The 21,252-nt window shown below is 55.5% G+C and overlaps 1 protein-coding gene across 2 annotated transcripts in view; it reads right to left on the reverse strand.

Moving 5' to 3' along the window:
* VIPR2 (vasoactive intestinal peptide receptor 2) overlaps nt 1–21,252 on the reverse strand; it is a 68,967-nt gene that overhangs the window by 44,428 nt on the left and 3,287 nt on the right. The window contains exons 2-5 of one of the 2 annotated variants that reach the window (XM_069587280.1): nt 20,896–20,995; nt 13,088–13,245; nt 4,081–4,188; nt 1,641–1,738 (exon numbers count right to left, since the gene is read on the reverse strand). In XM_069587280.1, the coding sequence (XP_069443381.1) occupies nt 1,641–1,738; nt 4,081–4,188; nt 13,088–13,124 (243 nt within the window). In that variant the 5' untranslated portion in view covers nt 13,125–13,245; nt 20,896–20,995. The remainder of the gene's footprint in view (nt 1–1,640; nt 1,739–4,080; nt 4,189–13,087; nt 13,246–20,895; nt 20,996–21,252) is intronic. The other variant, XM_069587281.1, reaches the window with a different exon arrangement.

Consider the following 21,252-nt stretch of genomic DNA (forward strand, 5'->3'; position numbering starts at 1 on the left):
GGAACAACAGACTGGTTCCAAATAGGAAAAGGAGTACGTCAAGGCTGTATATTGTCACCCTGCTTATTTAACTTATATGTAGAGTACATCACGAGAAAAGCTGAGCTGGAGGAACCACAGGCTGGAATCAAGATTGCCAGGAGAAATACCAATAACCTCGGATGACACCATCCTTATGGCAGAAAGTGAAGAAGAATTAAAGAGCCTCTTGATGAAAGTGAAAGAGGAGAGTGAAAATGCTGGCTTAAAACTCAACATTCAAAAAACTAAGATCGTGATGCTGGCTTAAAACTCAACATTCAAAAAACTAAGATCGTGACAACTGGTCCCATCACTTCATGGCAAACAGAAGGGGAAACAATTATTTTCTTGGGCTCCGAAATTGCTGTAGATGGTGACTGCAGCCATGAAATTAAAAGATGCTTGCTCCTTGGAGGAAAAGCTATTAACCTAGACAGCATATTAAAAAGCAGAGACATTACCTACAAAGGTCCATCTAGTCAAAGCTATGGTTTTTCTAGTAGTCATGTATGGATGTGAGAGTTGGAACGTAAAGAGAGCTGAGCACCACAGAATTGATGCTTTTGAGCTGTGGTGTTGGAGAAGACTTTTCAGAGCCTCTTGGACTGCAAGGAGATCCAACCAGTCCATCCTAAAGGAAATCAACCCTGAATATTCATTGGAAGGACTGGTGCTGAAGCTGAAACTCCAATACTTTGGCCACCTGATGTGAAGAACTGACTTACTTGAAAAGACCCTGATGCTGGGAAAGATTGAAGGCAGGAGGAGAAGGGGACGACAGAGGAAGAGATGGTTGGATGGCATCACTGACTTGATAGACATGAGTTTGAGTAAACTCCGGGAGTTGGTGATGGACAGTTAGGCCTGGTGTGCTGTAGTCCAAGGGGTCGCAAAGAGTCGGACACGACTGAGCGACTGAACTGAACACCCGAAGCTGGCAGGGAGCAGACGTCTGAACGAGGCCCAACCTGGGGCTCCTAAGGTTCTTCCCTGTCCACACAAGGTCATGGCCCTAGTGACAGGGCCTGAGGGGGGACAGTGGGCTGGTTTCTGGTGGTAAACAAAATAACCCCCATCACAGCCACGGCCGGGTGAGCGTGCCGGCGCTGGGGAGCTTACAGAAGGCCCAGGGCAGGCTTCAGCGGGGCTGCAGTTGTTCTTGGAGGAGGGGCTCTTCTCGCCCCTCACCTGCCCCGGGCCAAGTCTGGACCCAGCCTGAGAGCATCACCAGCAGGCGCTGAGCCGGGGCAGCGCTGGCCAGGCACACTGGCTCCATATCTGCACAGATGCTCCAAGCTTGGTCCCGTCCCTGCAGCTGGCTCAAGGCTGAGAAAACCGCTTCACAGCTGCTTGAGAGCCTGTATTGTGGCGACATCTCCAAGGGAACAAGAAACCCTCACAGCAGAAAGGACACGCGTTACAGCTGGGCTCAGCAAGCGCCGCCACTCTGGGGTCACTTTCCAGACGCAGCAGACTGACGAGGCCTCCCTACCCCAACCATACAGAACCGTCACAATTCCTAAGCCCAGGCAGCTGAGCTGAAATAGGGCCCTGGCTGGATCTAACCGGAAGTGGAAGGAGATGTGAACAAGGCCAGGAGTAGCGAACAAGGTGCTTACCTTGCTCTCATCCTCAGGGTCGCTGTAGCCACACGCGTCCATGAAATCCGGGAATGTCTCTGACCACCCGTCACTGGTGCAGTTCTTGCTTATGTTTCCTGGAAAGTGAACACCATGGGTCTGATCTGAGTGTCCATGGCCTGCACCCGCGCCTCGGGGCCTGTCTCTCCCTCAGGCCGGTGAGGGTCAGGGCCTGGACCAGGGTGCCCGCTGTTCAGGGCCTCCTGACCCCTGGAACCTGGGCAGTTGTCTTGCATTTCGGGGGGCCTCAGTGGCTGGAGGGAGCAGGTTCTCCGACAAAGCACGGGCACGTGATGGTGGTCAAGTGGGATGAAGTTAACAGAGCAGAGTGGAAGTAAACGGGGTGTATCCTGTCAAGTGAGAAGGGTCTTCAGCCAGACCCCAATCACCCTGTCCTGCCGGCTGGAGTCGGGAACAGAGAAGAGCGCTGGCGGAGCAGCGCGCGGGGCTCTTTGTAACTCATGCAACCCTGACGTCTCACGAGGAGGCCCTGCGACGACCCCTTGCTGTGGACGAGAAACCTGACGCTTAACGAAGGTGGCCCACCGGTGGCCCACAGCCTAGAGCAAGCGGCCCGTTTCAGGACTCGGCAGTCAACTCCTCAAGTGCATAGCACGCTTGCAGCCCACCTGCCTTTGGGACTGTACCCTGAGGTCTGGAAGGCCAGGGGGCGGGGCGGCAACGGGGCGGGGCAAAGTGGAGGGGCGGAGCAGTGGGCGGGGCCGTGAGGGGCGGGGCAGAGAGTGAGGGGGCGAGGCAGAGAGTGAGGCGGGGAGGCAGTGGGCGAGGCAGTAGGCGAGGCAGTGGGCGAGGCAGTGGGCGAGGCAGGCGCACAGTTAGAGGGTCTCCCCACCAGGGTCTGTAAGAACCTTGCTCTCCGGGGGCGTCACTCGCTGTGGGACCTCCCCCTGCTGCAGGGCCCCCGTATCTCCAGGCCACTCCCTGTTCCGGCTGTCCTGAGTTGCGGTTCATGGGGGGTTCTCAGCACAGTGGTGACAGGCACCCCCCAGCACCCCCAAAGCTGACTGCACACCCTTCATGGCTCGGAGGGCATGGCGTTGCTGTGCAAGAGACACAGGTTCGGTCCCTGAGTGGGGGCGATCCCCCGGAGGAGGGCATGGCAGCCCGCTCCAGCATTCTTGCTTGGAGAATCCCTTGGACAGAGGAGCCCGGGGGTCACTACAGTCCTTAGGGTCTCAAGGACTCAGACACGACTGAGAGACTAGCGTTTTCCCCACTCTTCTCCTTGCTGCTCAGTGCATGGCTGAGCGTGACTGTCCCGTAGGGCCATAGTCACAGTGCCTGGTTCTGAGCACTGACCGCTGGGCTCCGACCCTGCTCCGGAGGGTCCTGACTCGGGGGCGAGGCTGGAACTGTGGCGGGCTCCACGAGGCACCAGCCCCCGGGAAGAGCTCCCATCCCGGGTCACGTTCAGGCTCGAGTCGGGGCAGGTCATGATGAGCCCTGCAGCCCTCTGAAGACCAGCCCTGCGGCTTCTAGAGAGAAGCAGGCAGAACGCAGGGCTGGGCCCTCTTGCTGCTGGATGCAGAGTGCAGCACCTTCCCCCAAGGGGGAGAACCCCTGAGGGCCTTCGTCCATTCATCAGAACAGATCTCAGAGTCCTTGAACCTGGCCCTCCTGCACCTGGAGGTTTGACACCGCTCCTTTCAAAGACCTGCCTTGGAGCGACACCCAACCCAGCTCCCCACCCAGAGGCAGAGTCTTCTGCGGCCCGTTCCCACCCGCATCCTAGCCCTGCTTGGGGGGACCTTCTGCAGGCCCCAGGGCCCACTGGCATAGTTGCTATGACAACGTGCACCAATGTCTGGAGAGACCCACACGCCCACTCCCCCACCTGCCCACTCCCCCACAATTTCCCACCTACAACTTAAAAAAAAGAAAAGAAACAGGTGTATTTCTCAAATAACCGGGTTTTCACGGTCTGTGTGCAGAGCAAGCCCCGGGAAGAGGCAGCCCTTGGCCCCATGAGCGCCTCCTGCAGGTGTTCAGGGGCTGAGAACCCAGAGTCGGTCCAGGAGGGAGACGTTTCCTGTGAGGGAGAGAGTGTGTCCCAGGCCAGCAAGGGACACCCTGGAGGACATGCTCTGAGGGCCATGGGTGCCCAGGTGAGGCAAGTGTCCCTGTTCTCCCCCTGCCTGGTGCCTGCGGCCCCTCGTCTGCACTGGAAACCTGTACTCCTGCTCGGGGTCTCCCGTCTGAGCCCTCTGCGTGTGCTGTGGGTGGACGGCCTGGCAGCAGGCATCCTGTCCTCCCAAGCTCTAAGGCCAGGTCAGCACAGCTGCTCCCTGACCCACCAGGTCGTGGACACCGATGCCCTGCTTCTTGTGCCTCCATGGAGAAGTCGGTCCCTCCGACCAAAACCCCTGAAAAGCTCAAAAATGACACAGCAGAATAGTACCTGGTTTGCTGTAAAAATTGCTGAACAATTTTGGACAGGGCACCGTGACGGTCTCGCCGACATCTGCGGGGCGCCAGCAAGTAATGTTGTCCCAGATGCCGCTGCAGGCTGCAGGGGAGACAGGAGTGAGTGAGGCCCGCTGCCCACCTCAGGCAGCTCCCTCCGGCTGCGCGTGTGGCACCCAGAGCAGTGGGGCCAGGTCTGCTCTGAAGCTTTGCAAATAGAGAGCCCGTCAATTAGATGATTAGACTGCAAATCACTCTCCTGTGAAACAGACTCGCACCACGATTATCACTGAGAACATGCTTTGCACGGGTTCACAGTGATCAGCTCTGCAGAAATGAGTGAGTGTGAAGGGACGAATCTGAGGCACCCAGCGTGCTCTGTGCACTTTTGAATTTCAGCAGAATCGGTGCTTCTTCCTGATGATGTGCTTGCCCCTGTGATGCAGTGGGCACCACCCGGTATCTGTGTAAGTCTCGGAGGTGAGGGTCCCCCAAGGCACTCACCTTTGTGCTTTTATGGACTCTGACTTCAAGGACAATTTGCAACTTTAAATATCTGATAAGATTTAGTTGATTGCAGCAGTCAAGATGATTATTGGTGATGAATTTTAGGCTACCTTCATGGAGTTATCTAATAACTTAATTAGCACAACGGTAAAGCCTAAAACATTTTTGAGATCTCTTATTTTGCGTAATAACCACCCCATGAGGGTAATTCATACAAGCATTGCATTAAGCATCTCACCAACAACGAGCACTGAGGTTCAAACAGTGCCAGGACCTCTCAACGTGAAACAAACAGATAATGAATCCTTGAACCCAGGGATTTTTTACTACAAGTTCAAGGTGTTTCTACTATGTTTTGTGACCTCTAAAGTTTTACATTTCAGGTAAACTTCAGTATTGGAGGAGCAGTGTGCTGGCTTCAGTTAAAACAAAGAAGCAACATTTCTGCTGTCTGACATGCCATCCAGACCTGTACGATAACCAGGATATAGTTTTGGTTTGACCACAGGAATATTTTACTTCTATGAAAACAGATAATGAAAAGTTGGCTCCAAACCAGATTTTGCAGAAAAGTTGAAAATATCTTTCTAAAGGCTTTTACAAAGAAAATGAAAATATGTGTGCTTAGTCACTCAGTCCTGTCCGATTCTTTGTAACTCGATGGACTATACGCACCAGGCTCCTCTGTTCGTAAGATTCTCCAGGCAAGAATACCACCCCTCATGGGGTGGTTATCATGCAAAATAAGAGATCTGAAAAATGATTTAGGCTTTGATGTTGTGCTAATTAAGTTATTAGATAACTCCATGAAGGTAGCCTAAATTTCATCATCAATAATCATCTTGACTGCTGCAATCAACTAAACCTTATCAGATATTTAAATCTGCAAATTGTCCTTGAAGTCAGAGTCCATAAAAGCCATTTCCTTCCTCAGGGGATCTCCTTGACCCAGGGATCGACCCCAGATCTCCTGCATTGCGGGGCAATTTTTTACCATCTAAGCCACCAGGGAAGCCCCAAAATAAAAATACACTCATCCTACAAACTGAATTACATACCAAAGATTGAGTACATAAATTTACACTACAGTAGCTCACATATTTAAAGAAAATGTTGCTTTCTGAAAAATTAATTAGAATAAGTCATCAGGACAAAGATGTCAGTAGAAACACTCTCCCAGTCGGGTGGACAGTGTGGCCTGCAGGCCTGGGGGTGTGTGGGTGAGCAGGGGGCAGTGGTGGGGGGTTTACCTGCGCAGTGAGTCTGAGCACAAGCCACAGATAACGGGGAACATATGAGCTTCTCTCTCCACCTTCCAAACCTCATGAAAATGACAGTCGAGAAATCAGAAAGGGCAGTTCCTAGAGCTCATAAAACTGAAGACAGATAGCACATGTGTTTTAAAGACTCAGGCGGAGCAAAGGGGGCGCAGAAGAGCCTGCAGGAGAAGGGAAGTGGGCACTGCCCTTGAAGGGCCCTGGACCCCAGCACCCGGGGCTCGGGCCAACTAAATTTGGAAGAATCACATTGAGTGTGAATTCTGAACTCTGGGAACTCCAGCCTCCCCCAGCCTGCCAAGTGTCTGGAAGCTCTGCTTAGGCCACCTGCTGGAGCAGCGCCCAGGGGAGGCCCCAACCAACCAGGCCACCTGAGACGGGCGGAGTCACTCTGAGAACTGCAGTTGGGGACCACCCGGTGTTCCTCCCGAGAGAAGCTTGTCTTGTTCTGCTGCAAAGCCTGATGCTAGTTGTTGAGAGATACGGGGCTTCCCAGGTGGTGTTGCTGGTAAAGAGCCCGCCTGCCAATGCAGGAGCCGTGAGGGATGTGGGCTTGACCCCGGCAGATGCCCTGGAGGAGGGAGTGGTGACCCCTGCAGTGCCCTTGCCTGGAGAACCCCATGGAGACTGGAGCCCGGCGAAACTTTGTTTCGCAAAACCAGATTTCCAGACATTCCCAGCCATCATTCTCACCTCTAACTCTGTGGCTGCTTAGCAACTCACTTTCCTAGTTTTTCCAAAGCACACAAACTGGTTTTCCCAGAAACAAGTGCCTTTTGGTACCTGTCAGCTTACATACTGTTTAACTAAGCCGTTGGTTGAGTAGCAGATGTGGGCGGTGACGATACATTGTAAGCTCGGCAAAGTGGTCCCAGCGGTTGCAGGGAGGAGGTGGCAGGGAGCCTTGAGCAAAGAGCTTCCCACCAGGGTCACCAGAAAAGAAAGCATAGGAGCCCAGCGGACACTGGTGCTGGGCTTCTTAAGCTCCTCTTGGGAGGGCAGTTTAGTGCCCTGAAATAATCTCCTAGCCCAAGCGGTTCAGGAAAACTGACCTGACGCAGGGTGCAGCCTCCAGACATGCCCGAAACTCCGCCGCATCTCATACAGAACACGCTGGAGGCACTGATGGAGAGTGCGGGACGGGCTACGATCGGAACACGGGCCTCCAGATATGCTGGAGCTCCACGGGGACAGCGGCAATTCACCCTCCAGACGGGAGTCTTCAGCGGGGGTACCCACCATCATGGAGAGAACCCTAATCCCCTTGTTCCCCAAAACCAACTTTCTCTCCAGGCTATCTCCGGGCAAGTCACACTACCACAGACGGGGGTACTGGTGGTGTTTTGACTCCTGGATTTATTTTCTCATTGTTTCAATGATATAAACATCGCTTTCCAGAAAACCATGTAAGTCTCACTACCCAGGCCCTGCAGTTTCTCTAGGCAGAGCTTGCAGGGCACTGCATTTCCTGCTCACGGGTGCACACAGGGAGGGCGGGGCCAGGGCCCCACCTGGCCACCACCGCCCTGACCCCTGACGGCCACGTCCTCACTGGAGGTGACAAGCACCAAAGAACTGATGCTTTTGAACTGTGGTGTTGGAGAAGACTCTCGAGAGTCCTTTGGACTGCGAGGAGATCCAACCAGTCCATCCTAAAGGAGATCAGTCCTGAATATTCATTGGAAGGACTGATGCTGAAGCTGAAACCCCAATGCTTTGGCCACCTGATGGGAAGAACTGACTCATTTGAAAAGACTCTGATGTTGGGAAAGATTGAAGGCAGGAGGAGAAGGAGACAACAGAGGGTGAGATGGTTGGATGGTGTCACCGACTCAATGGATATGAGTTTGAGCAAGCTTCGGTAGAGGGTGATGGACAGGGAGGCCTGGCGTGCTGTGGTTCCTGGTGTCGTAGAGATTCAGACACAACTAAGTGACTGGACTGAGTGATGCGGCAGGGACCCCCAGCCCCGCCTGCAGCGCCTCTGCATGACCTGTGTGGGGTGGGGCAGGGTAGACACCCAGTGGGCGCCCAGCTCAGTGAGGCTGCTTTTGCCCTGGCCGTCAGTGGCAGCGCCGGGCCGGTGGTCTTGGCCTGGGCCAGACGGAGTATCGCTGACCTTCCTGGGCCTCCTGGGTGGCGAGTGGCCCCCAGGGCCCCCGACCCTGGCACTCCTGTGGGGCCACCCGTGTGAGGGCCACAAGCCCGCCGCTGGGCTGAGGACAGGAGACCGGCTGGCGGGTCGGTGCCGCAGGACGGCTCTGATGTCGGGGCCCTCCCGTCCCCTGAGTTCTGGTCTGGGTGATTCAGGCCACATTAACTACTAGACTCTCCCAGCGGGAACAAAGCAGGCTGAGAATGATTGCCACAATTCCTCACTGCGCCTGCCATTCTCCTCGTGAGCCTTTGACAGTCAGTGCCAGGGCTCTGCCTGGAGAACAAGGACTGTGGGGCAGGGCCAGCTGGAGCTCACTAAGAGGACCCGAGGACATCATAGCCGGGAGGACCTGCCGACCCCTGGAGGCACTCTGCCTCATACCCGGAGGTCTACACCTAGTGAGTCTCAGGAGTCTTAAGGCCCACGGGCTGCAGGCCACTTCCCGCGACACCAGCCTCTGTCCACTTGGAACGTCTCGGCCATTCATGGAGATGCCCTTACAATCCTACAAGGCCTTCCAGGTGTGCGATCTTAGCCCACGAGCGCTGCACAAGCGCTGGGTGTGCGTTTGCAGGGGCCTCAGTCCAGGTGTGGGGAGGTGTGCGCGGCGCTGGGAGCCCGCGCCTGCTCCGGTTAGTCCCTGGCTGGCGGCATGTGGTGCCAGGGGTGGAACAGCCCCCGTGGCCCCTGCCCCAAGGTGCAGCCTGCTTCCTGGTGGACGCGCCTCCCAGACCCCAGCTTATTTCAGGCCAGTGGCCCAGCGTAGGGGGCCAAGGGCAGCCTGGGGCCACTCTGCTGGTGGTGGTCTTCTGGGCTCCCCTTAGAATCCAGCACCTCCACTTCCCACAGCCCAGAGGCTCCTCACCCCAAACGCTGGCACTGACCCATTCTGGACTCTGCTCTGGGGGCTGTCCTCCCCGGCAGAGGACAGTTACAGACTCAGCAGACCTCCCTGCCAGCTGCAGTGGGGAGGCTGCCAGTCACCTCTCATCCCTGCGTCCCCTGGGCCTGGGGGGCCTCCCTTCCCTCCACAGTGGGGCAGAAATCACAGGGTGTTCCAAGGGCTCTCCCCAAAGACACCAGCTCCACAAACAGTCTTGCCCTTTTCTTCCATGCTGTGGGTGTTGGGGAAACACCCCTCTGAGTGGCCTCCTCCTGGCCACTCATGGGTACCTGGTTGTTGCTCTCTTCAGGGCCTGAGAACATCCTATACATCAGCCTATACATCCTATACAACATCCTGTACAAAATCCTATACAACACCCTCTACAACACCCTATGCTGCTGCTGCTGCTAAGCTGCTTCAGTCGTGTCCAACTCTGTGCGACCCCTTAGACAGCAGCCCACCAGGCTCTCCCATTCCTGGGATTCTCCAGGCAAGAGCACTGGAGTGGGTTGCCATTGCCTTCTCCAATCCAACATCCTATACAACACCCTATACAACACTCTATACAACACTCTATACAACATCCTACACAACACCCTACACAACATCCTATTAAACATCCTGTACATCCTATACATGCTATACAACATCCTATACAACATCCTATACAACACCCTATACCACACCCTATACACCCTATACAACACCCTATACAACATCCTATACAACATCCTATACAACACCCTATACATCTGATACAACGCCCTATACAACATCCTATACAACATCCTATACAACACTCTATACAACATCCTACACAACACCCTACACAACATCCTATTAAACATCCTGTACATCCTATACATGCTATACAACATCCTATACAACACCCTATACAACACCCTATACACCCTATACAACACCCTATACAACATCCTATACAACATCCTATACAACACCCTATACATCTGATACAACGCTCTATACAACATCCTATACAACACCCTATACAAGACCCTATACAATATCCTATACAACACCCTATACAACATCCTATTAAACATCCTGTACACCCTACACATGCTATACAACACCCTATACAACCCCCTGCAGAACATCTTACGCACCCTACACCACACCCTACACCACACCCTACACAGCATCCTGCACGGCCTGTGCAGCAGCCTGCACTCTGTGTACCACGGGCACAGTGACGTGACGTGCTTTCCTTTCGGAAAAACAGGATGCCCTGTGGGTGTCTTCTTTGCTTTCTCAACAATATGTGTCTCATCTTTTTCCTGTTATTTCCTCAGCGTGCCACGTTTTTAATGGCTACGAATAGTCCAACATCCACTTGCGTGTGACACACGCATGAAGTGGTGACACGACTGTCTGATCGGAACTCTAGGTAGTAAGTCCTTAGTAGGTGCCCCCCACGTGACTGGACTTGTTCCCTGTTCTTTTAGAAGGAACTGCAGTTCTTCCCCAAATGATGAGGAAAAGCTCTTTACAGAGAATGCTAATTGATATGTGCAAAGAATGGTTAGAACTTTAAAAGCTGACATTTTGGACCCTGAGACAGACTCGTTCAAGTGTGAATCAGGAACAGGATCGGGGGAAGGCTGGGAAAGACGAGCAGCTCCAAGGAGCACGAGCCAACTGCAGGGAAAAAGAACTCGGTGTCCAAGATCTGGAGGCCACTTACACTCAAGCGGCCAGAAAGCATGATGGGGTGCTGAGGGACATACCGATCACCGGTGCGGGGACCCCACGGAGCACACACGCGGCCTGCACCCGCTCTTCCCAGAGGGTCTGACCTGAGTCTCCGCAAGCCTTCATGCCCAAGCTGCTGGAAGGAGACACGGGCTGGAAGGACACACCGACACGCACCAGGAATATGGGACACTCTGTGAGGTGACTGATCTGCTGCTTAATGTCTGGGGGTGCAGGTGGAAGCGCCCTAGGGTCAGAGCCCACAGCTCTGTGGACAGGTCCATGGAATGCGTCCTGTACCAGCCGGTGCAGCAAGTGCCGAAGCGCTGACAGCTGCTGAACACCTGGCGCCTCCTCTGCAACACCTGATTCCACGGACGTCCGGTCACACAGAAAGGGCAGCCGCGCTGCCGGAAAACTGCTCATGCAGACAGTAGGGGAAAGCCACAGTCCCTTGGCCTGCAGAGCGAGGTCCGGCCCTGGAGTAGCTGGGGCAACGTGGGATCCTGGGCCCTGGCTGGAGAGAGGCGGCCAGGGTCCCCGGTGGGGGAGTCCATGCACCCAGGCCTCGTGCACCTGCCACTGAGCCCAGGAGCAGAGTGCACAGGGACAGAGGGAAGCTGTACTCCAGGAGAGGCCTCGGGGTGCTCTCACGGGAGCAGTCTCAGAGCCGGAAAGCACAGCCCGCTCTTGTGTAGCTTACTTATTCTTATTCCTTGAAGGTGAGGACTCTGCATTCCCGCAGGAGAAGAGAAACTGCCAGACGAACCCTGCTGGGGCAGCAGCACAGATGTGGTCACCGCCGGCTGGGCTGACATGAGGCTCACCGCTGGCTGAGCTGACGGTGAGGCCACCCTCGTTAAAATAGGACCGCAGCTGCCCTGTGCAGACACAGCTTGGCAGCACCCCCTGCAGGGGGCTGTGCTGACCCAGCAGGTTTGCCAGTGGTCCTCTGTGCTCTGAAACTCTGATTTAACAGTTTTAAAGAAAGGAGTTATCTTCATTTTAGCCCTCAGAGCCCCTGATCTGCTTCCGGCTCCCAGCAACCCCCGTCTACTACCAGTGTAAATAATTGAAAGCTTGATGGATCGTCTCACCAACTGAAGTTGGGAAAAATCCTTTTTAAAGTGGGTTGGCCAAAATGTTCGTTCGGGTGCCCCCCCCCCCACCCCCCCGGCCAGCTTTAACTTGAATGAAATTCTTGGCCAACCCAAATAAAAGGGTCTGTGCTTCTCTGTGAACCCGCTCCCCTATTCTGACCCGAATGGCCGAACAGGCCACTTCCCGCTTGCCTGCCGCCTGAGGGCCCCGCTCCGGGTGCAGGGTGAGTGCGTGATGTGCCACTTTCTGCGGGTAAATCCAGGCCAGCCTTTGAAACCCCCAGGGTCGGGACGACTCTGACCAAAGGGCTTCCCCAGGCCAGTGGGCACCCGGGATTCGAAAGAGGCCACACAGGCAGCTGGGGCAGGGCAGAGCCTCCCACCTCTCACAGGGTGCGGAGAACAGGGTGGCCAGAAGCGGCCATCCTCTGGGCCTCTATCTCTGGGCAAATTTGCTGTGTGCCCATGGCCTAAGCGGGGCTCCGTGGAGGCTCCAGGCTCAGCCCTGGTCGAGCCTGGCCCCTTCCCAGGGTGGCTGTGGTTACAACCAGCAGAAACCTCCCCACATCCTCACTGCTGCCTTGCCTTGACTGCCTGCTGAGACTACCTCTCAGAACACTCCCACCCTAGACTCTCAGGCCACACAGCACACGAAGGACCCCAGGGTCTGCCTCCTGACTGCAGGGTGTGCAAGGCTGAGATGTGGAAGTCACCCCCAGGGAAGCGGCCCGGAATGCCCCATGTTTCAGCCCCTGAGCCTGGCGGTCTTGGTGCACACTGAGGGAGTGGATGTGATGCTGAGTGGGCTCAGACCCCCAGCCCCGCAGACGGTGACGTGATCCCTGGGGACCCGTGCACTGGACCTGGAGGCTCTGAGACACCGGCCTGCCAGCCCCTCCCTCAGTTTCAGAGTCACCCTTTGGGCGTATTCGGTGTGACCTGTCCAGGTGTCCAACTACGGATGCCCTGTTTCCCGACATCCTGCAGAGAACCCAGTTACCCCGGACACGAGCAGTGGCGGCCAAGCTCTCCCAGGTGGAGGCCTCCTTCTGTTGCTCTAAGGATGCATATTTACACACTTTGTTCTCAAAATACTTGCAGTGGTGTAAGGAGTGCTATTTCCATGCATTCCCTCAGCTGGACATGGAGCCAAAAGTCTTTTTAGAAATGCTGTCATTAGGGATGACAACAGTACTTGCTAAGGGTGGGAGCAGAGAGGAAAGGACCCTTCTGAGGGGACAGCCTCCCAGAACAAATAACAGCCCATGTCGGGAGGTGCACTTCTCAGACATGTCAGTGCAGGTGAAACCAGCCACATGCTGGGAGCAGGCTGCTCCAATCAGGACTCGGAAGGCACTCACAGAACAGGCTCAGGGTGAGATGACAACCTCTGCTCATGCAGGCAGAGATGGAGTATTCATTTTCCACAAATGGACTGGACCTTCTTCATGACTCAGCACAGCTCTGGGACCAGCGACAGCCTCGGACTCTTCACACCTGCAGTGATGAGTGTTCATGTCTCAAAAAAAAAAAAAAATATTCACTGAGTGTCACTGGTCCTGAGGCTGCCCGAGGGCCTCATAGAGGCGCTGGGCCAGGAGGGTCTCTCCAGGGCTTCCTGAAGCAGGAACAGCACAGATTCACAAGCCAACAAAGGCACCAGCTTGGGGCTGGCTCTTCCAAGTCCACACTGCGGGCCAAGCCTTCGGGCCCAGAGAGAAACCATCGGGCGGGTGTGGACCATGCCCCAGAGCCATGCTGCTTCCTAGACCACCTGTGCAGGAGCCTGGACTCTATACGGGAGTGAACCCAGGTGCTCCCACAACGGTGCTCCAGCTCTAAATGCGTTTCCAGGGCTACAAGGAATGTTTTACGGGGACCTCATTCTTCAGACACCTCCTGGATATCCAGTCTAATTAGGGTGTTACAATGATCCCAACCTTGGTAAGTTGGAGGCAAACCACAAACCAAGGTCTGGGAAATGCCATTTTGGGCGACAATGCTACCAGATGGTGTCTTGATTGAATCCCTTTGGAATTTCGAATATGGAAGCAGCAAAGTTTCATTTCAGCTCAGGTGGATTCCAAAGTTGGGAGTCATATTCTGGGACCTAAACTAATGCTAAACAAAGACTCAAAACCCAGAACTAATCAAAGCTGTTAACTGAACAAAACGATCTATTTTTTTAAAGAAAAAAAAAAAAGAAATGTACAGAAGTCCACTTTGAACCTATTTAAAAAATATGCTGAATCCAATCAACCCCAAATATCAAAATGTCCCCTACACTGAGCTGAGCAAATGGGGTGCCTATGGTGGGTGTCCTGGCAGGCATGCCTGCCTGAGGGCTGACTGGAAATCCCCCTGAGACAGGCGTCTCCTCCCACAGCAGCAGGACAGGACCGTCAGGAGACCCATGAGGCCCCGCAGCGGGTCAGCTCAGAACTGATGGAGAGCTAAGCTTGTGCAGACGCCGCACCTTCACCCACCATCCTCTGTGCAAATCCTCAACAACCTTCTCTCTGACGTCAGTGACCCCTTGGGATGTTGTTGGTGCCGCACAAGCTCCCAGGTGGGCAGAGTCAAGCTGCATCGCACTGGAGGCCGGACTCAGCTGACAGGCTGGGGCTGGAGCACGGGGAGTCCTGCCATGTTACTCCCAGGGCGATCTTCCGTGGATTTACGAGCAGCACTTGGGCGCCGTCCCGGGATGGTCCCGGGACATCCATCTCGCAGTGTTATGACAAGACATCCTCACACGGGCCGGCAGCTGCTCATCCGAGTGTGACCCCAGGGGCTGGACGCCCGGCCGTCCAGACCAGCCTCCCGCGGGGCCACCCTCCTGGCTGCGGGCGTGGCCGGGGCCAGGGGCGTGGCCGGGGCCAGGGGCGTGGCCGGGGCCAGGGGCGTGGCCGGGGCCAGGGGCGTGGCCGGGGCCAGGGGCGTGGCCGGGGCCAGGGGCGTGGCCGGGGCCAGGGGCGTGGCCGGGGCCAGGGGCGTGGCCGGGGCCAGGGGCGTGGCCGGGGCCAGGGGCGTGGCCGGGGCCAGGGGCGTGGCCGGGGCCAGGGGCGTGGCCGGGGCCAGGGGCGTGGCCGGGGCCAGGGGCGTGGCCGGGGCCAGGGGCGTGGCCGGGGCCAGGGGCGTGGCCGGGGCCAGGGGCGTGGCCGGGGCCAGAGACGCCGCCTGGGTCCACACCACAGGCCGCTGCCGGTGGGCACATCCCGCTGACCTCGCAGCCCGGGAGCCCTGTCTCCCTGCCTTCCTCCTTCCGGGCCACACCCTTCGGGCCGGCCCTTGGTCACTCCCCCGGCCTCCGGGGCCAATGGCCCTGCACGGTCCCACCTGGCGGGCGGCCTCCAGCCTTCCTCCCGTCCCTTTCTCTCGCTCTACCCAGCCTGCTCCGGGGGCCCCGCTGCCCCCCAGGGAGGGGTCGGATCTTCTCACCCCACCCGTCTGCAGCTTCAGGCCTTGAGGCGCCTCTGCCTTCCCCCCTCCACCAGCTCACTGCACTCGCCTCACAGCGGCGTCCCCAGCCAAGTGGTCTCTCCGGTGGCCTGTCCAGCTCTCCAAGCTCGGGAACAAGCCTGAACCCCCACCTGCCTGCCACCTGCCCGGCGACCTTTGGTGCTTCACGCAGGGTGGGTAAGAGGGACAGCAGGGGACGCATGCTGTCTTTGTCACCGGGGCAGCGGGCCCCCGGGAAGCCTGGCTTCACCCTCTGCGTCTGCTCAGACCAGCCTCAGTCCTTTCCTCGCAGGGAAGGAAGGAATTGTAAGAAGTCACAGATGACTTGAGAAGTGGGAGCAGCCCTTCCCTGGGGTGGGGAAGGGGCGACTTGTTGGTCAGTTCTCGGGCTGCAGGAGCCCCTCACAGCTCACAGCCAGGTGGCGTGCAAGGGCAGGCGTCTGGGCTGCCCTGGGCCCCGGTTCAGCACCCGAACTGTGGGGATTCTGCCTGCAGCTGAACCCCAGAGGCCTCCGATGGCCCCTGTGGACACTCAGAGAACCGGGCGTGTAGTGAGGACAGCCAGCCAGGAAGGACTCACCAAATCCCCACGCTGCCTCCAAACCCCAGCAGGGCAATGTCACTCTGAGTGGCCAGGGAGGGTCCTCCATCCCAAGGGGGCGCCTGAGCAGAGGTGCAGATAGCAGATGAACAGAGGCAGCTGTGGGGGCTCAGGGGGAGGCCCCTCAGCTTTGAAGCAGGCTTGGGAGGGAAGAAAACCCTGGTCTAAAGCACACCTCTCTCACTATGGTGCCAAGTACAGTTTTACGAAAAGAGCGCTAGGCTCAGGCTCCAGGGAGCCAGGTGCTGCCACCAGCTTGGGCAAGAGACTGGGGGTCCTCTCTTGTGTCCTCACTTCGGGAAGGTGGCTGAGGGCACCTTCAAGCATCAAGACCGGGATGCCCCATGCCTGCTGGGTGGACGTCACCCTCCCTTGTCCAGAGGGAGGACGCTCAGGGCCTTCCGTCTGCCCGCCAGGTGGGGTCTGCAGGTCTGCTTCTGGGTCAGCAGACGGGATGGCCCATGGCAGACGCCTTGGTGCCAGGAGGCTGGGGGTGTGCAGACAGGGCCCGCCCGGGAACAGCAGAGAGTGCGCCTGGCCCCTCCCAGGAGTGCCAGACCGGACCTGTGGCTGCAGGGACAGCGGAGAGCGCAGCAGAGGGGCCAGCAGCCCACGTGGGAGCCGCTGCCAGAGGCTGCGGACGGCCTCCCTGCGGGGAGTCGCCCCTGAGCTGGGGACAGGCGTGGGCGCCTCAGGAGGGGCACGGACAGCCTTGCTTCAGACCCTCCCTGAGGACGAGCGTCGGTGAATGAGCTTGGCAGATGGCGTGTGGCCCCGGGGCTGATCGCCATAACGAGAGGGCAACTCTCATGGGGCAAAGGACAGGCAGGCACACCAGCGTCTCCCGCGGCTCCTGGGTTCCCCAGCTCAGGGCTCCTCAGGAAGGACACACTGCCCCAGGCCTTCCTCCGCAGCTTGTGGGGCTGAGGGCAAAGGGCACCCACGGGAGTGAGAGCACAGTCACCCACAGCCTGCTCTGCCTGGAGCAGTCACCTCTGATGACCAACCTGTCAGGGCCTGAGCCCTCTGCAGGCACCCGGGATGAGCCAGGACCTCCAGCTAGCTCGAAGGGGAGCAAACCCAAACCCGCCATGGCTCTCGGCGGGTGAATCAAAATCAGTCCAGTATCCTTTGTTTAGAAAAGTCAAACAGTGGGAAGTTTGCTAGTCCAGCGCCTCCCGGGGACCTGGTTTAAGCTGCTGCTTGTTATCAAAGCCTCCATAGCCATGAATGACATGGCTCAGACTGTGGAGCTGCCCCATCCTCCTCCCCAAATTGGGGCAAAGATGATGCAAAGTCGCGGGGAAGGTCCCAGGTGACGTGAACACAGGCAAGGACGCAGGCTGAGAGCAGTGGTGACTCAGGGCCCCCCACCGTGGTTGGCAGTGCAGGTGGGGACAGAGCTGCTGTGAGCTTATTTCCAGGCGTCCGTGGCCTGAGCTTCACGGGTGGGACTAGGTCAGTCTTAGTGCTGAATCAGTATTAAGTCACAAAGCCCTAAATATCTCTAAATACCTCCTAAACTTTTCTTTTTTATAAAGTGAATCCGTTAAAGAGGTTTAGAACTGAAGTTGGCTTTTGTATAGATTTCTGTGTTGGTTTGTTTGTGTTTGTTTTAGATCCAACATGTAATAAAAATGATTCCTTGTTAGACTTACACAAACTACCTCACCAGAATTGAAAACTAGTTTTTTTTTTTTTTTTTTTTTTTGCCATTTCAGGTGCTGTCTCACGCTGCTTTCTTGCAGCTCCTACAGATCCTGTGTCTCCTGATGTTCACTGTGGGTACTGGAATCCGTCTCATCTCGCTCGGTGAGAAGGCCTTCGCTCAGCTCCCGGTTCACCTCGTCTGTAGTATCTTTATTCTGGTAACTCATTACTATTTATATCCTTGGTATTCGAGCCACACACATTTCAAAGAGCAACAAGGAAAAGATGGGAATTCAGAACACAAGCTGCTTCTCTCTGCAGAAAGTGGGGGTACCAGGCAGGCTACCTGGCCAGCCTCCCTCCTGTGGGGGCGGAGCGCTGCCCACAGGCTCTTCCTGTGAGTCAGGGTGAAAGGGCTCTGGCAGGTGTTTTTACTGTCAAGCTAACAGTGAAATAAGAGCCTTTGATACAAGAAAACACCGAAGGACCGACGCTTGTCATTGCAGAAAGACCGAGTGACACCGTCCCCCGGCTCCAGACGGGAGGGCCGTCCTCTAATTCTCCCACGTCTTTCTGCTCCAGCCAGCACCAAGGCTGTGCTGTCCACGTCCCTGGCAGCATGTCCAGTGGGCCCTGTGAGGTCACTCTGAGGAACGCGGAGCCAGACAGCAAAGCCTGCGAGGGCTGAGCCCTGAGGAGCACTTTAAACATCCTGGCCCATCTCTGCACCACGAGCAGCTCTCTGAGCAGGGCTGGCCTGGCCCGCAGTCCCTGCAGAGCAGCCTGGCAGCTCAGGCAGCGTCTGCACAGCAGCTCCGCCTGCTCCCACAGAACCTTTTAAAAAGTACTAGTTGCAAACTTGTAAGAATTGGAGTATTTTCACCGACTCGATGGACGTGAGTTTGAGCAAACTCCAGGAGACGGTGAAGCACAGGGAGGCCTGGTGTGCTGAAGTCCATGGGGTCACAAAGAGCCGGACATGACTGAGCAACTGAACAACAGGGACCTAAAGTTTGCATTTCTAATGTTTGGTGCCTGCGTTTCTTCACAGCAACAAGCGGGTGCTGAGGGACATTCCCCAAGGCCCCGTGGCAAAATGTTACTTGTTCGTGTTGGCCAGGAACCAGGGCCAGACTCGAGCCTTTGGAACGAGAAGCACTAAAGGACAAGCCTTCGCGCTGCTTAAGGCCACACTCCGTCCACCTGGGCCGACCGGAGGTGAAGAGTCTCTACGACAGAGAGCCGACTGAGGACCACACGCCCTGCCCCGCGGTGGACGTGCTCACGCTGCTCTCCTGGGCCCGCTTCCACCAGCCTGAGTCATGGGCACAGGCCTGCAGGCACCCCTCCCGACGCCCAGTGGCCCTGGCCAGCTGGGAGGGGTCTTCACGAGGGAAAGCCACGGCCAAAGCCCCTCTCTGGAAAGTAAACGCTCCCTGCCTCCTGCTGGGCTGGCTTCCTCTTGTTAGCAAAGCCCTTCTGGTGAGCACGGGGGATGAAGAGTGCTAAGGAGGAGACACGAGGCGGTGTTTTGGTGTTCCCCAAGCAGAGGGGACAGCGAGGGGCGGGAGGGGCACCCCGGGTGACTGCAAGGCGGGCTGGGGCAGAGGCTTTATCTGTGGTGGTAAACTGACTCCAATTCAGTCTGCCCCATGTCAGGGGTCGCGTCCTCCCTTGTTCCCACGTCAGGAGTGCCTGATGTATCAGGCCTGTGGCAGGGGCCTGCCAGCGGTGAGGGCTGCCCTCTGAATGCTGGCCGATGCCCCGCGTGGAGAAGGGGTTCTGTTCACAGCTGTCCCCGGTCAGTGCCAGGGAGTGGACGCCATCTGTGAGCAGCCTCAGAGCCCAGCAACCTGATGGTCCGGTGATGGTCCTCGGGGGCAAAGGCTGAGGGTCACCCCTACAGATGCGGCGGACGGAACCCGCCCGCACTCTCCATGAGGGAGGCCTGGACTGAGCGCTGTGCTGGTCGGACCTGCTCCCTGCCACGACTAGATGCTTCTGGGGTTTCGGCATGTCTCCTATCAGCGTTTAGCTCCCCTAAGTCTCTTAATTTTCACCGAAAGGACAGGCCTCAGTGGCTGTGGCAGCTGTCTTGTCCTGAGGCTGAACTGACTGGCAAGACCCAGCCTCATGGATCCTAGTAGCTGGTCACATGTGGCTTTTACAGGACACCTCCTGAGTTCATGTTTGAGCCGCCTGTTTTGCCTTCCTCCGGACAGAGCTTGACCAGACCTTTGGGAAGACGTGGCTCTCAGAACGCTGTGGGCACTGCAGAACCACAGATCTCAAAGGCTGCAAGGAGCCCCTGGGCCAGAGTCCTTGTCTTCTCGGCTGAGAAAAGGGAAGGTCCAGGGAGACAGGAAGGGGCCCAGGAGAGCTGTTTTAGAACTGGTTTGAAACCCCTCTGGCTGCAGACCATCTGTGAGTACCTGAAATGTGTGACCCAAATTGTGATGCATTCTAAGTGTGAAATGCATATTGGGTTTCCAAGACAATACACTGAAAAAGCAAAACCTCTCATCAATATCTTACATTGATTACAAGTTGAAAAAATAGTGATTTGGATATATTTGGATAAATAAAACCATTGTCAAAGTCCTAAGTTTCTTTTTACTTATTTTAACACGGCCACTAGAAAACTCAAGCTGCCCATAAGGCTTGCATCCCGCTTCTGCTGGGAAGTACTGGTCTAGAACAACACCCACACCTGGGACTTCCCACTCACGGTCCTCTGCAGGGCACCAGACTCTTAACACGTGGCTGTACTTTGATTTTAATTTTTTTCTTGAATAGACTAAAATGATAACACAGAACAGAGGAAAAGAAGAAAGCTGAAGGACAAGAGGTTTTTGCCACAGTTTATGATCTGAGTGTTATCCCAGAACCTTCAGAGTTTACAAACAGGAGACGGTACCCAGGGCGGGAGCTCATCATCCCAGCTTTACTTCTGGGAGAAATAGTCAGTAAGCTCACTGTACTCATAACTGGTCTGTTCTTCAAGAAAGCAAAAGTCTCAATTTCCTGTTTAATTTCTGATAAATTCCCACTGTTCTTAACTGGATGTAAATAATCTGTGATGTAACTAAGGATTTAAAATGCAAGAAATCAGATAAATAGTCTTTCCATGGGAAAAAGACTTGCCTTTGCAAATCGTAACAACTGTCATAAATTATTTTAATAACTGTTGCTATTGTCTCAAACCACGGAAACTATTACGTTAAAAGGTTTACGTGAAGGACCCCCTTCCCCTCTGCCCTTCCCAACACACATACCCCACTGCCCATTACCCTCAATGCTATAGGATTTTTGCCAGCAGTTCATTAAAAAAACAGTGGAAACAGACTTAAAAAAAAAAAAAAGACACAAGTGACTGTAAACACCAGTTTTCTGAGTGAGGTGCAAGCCCGCCTGTCCACCCCGGGGAGAGTCTCACCAAGCATCTATCTGCCTTACCTTTGTGTTTTTCTGTTTGAGTCCTTAGAAGCTCTGCACATCTCATTTCTTCCTCCTGAATTTCCAGATGAAATCGGCATTCTGGGTGAATACTGCTCACCTAGTCATGGTTAAAAGAAAGGGACAATTCCACTGTAATAGGAAAGGCAAGCAAAAACTCTACATAAAAGCCCCTAAATCTCACAGTTCTAAACTGCTTCCAAACTAACACTCATTTAAAAGCAATAACCTTCACATTTTGGCATGGTAATTTTTTTTTTTTAAAGCTTCAGTATTTACTTTGTAAACGAATTAGTAAACAAGAAACTTGATATAATTTTTTTTCTGGGCAGGAAAGCAAACTGACTAACGTGATAC

The sequence above is a fragment of the Ovis canadensis genome, chromosome 4 (assembly GCF_042477335.2).
Source record: "Ovis canadensis isolate MfBH-ARS-UI-01 breed Bighorn chromosome 4, ARS-UI_OviCan_v2, whole genome shotgun sequence".
Classification (NCBI taxonomy): domain Eukaryota; kingdom Metazoa; phylum Chordata; class Mammalia; order Artiodactyla; family Bovidae; genus Ovis; species Ovis canadensis.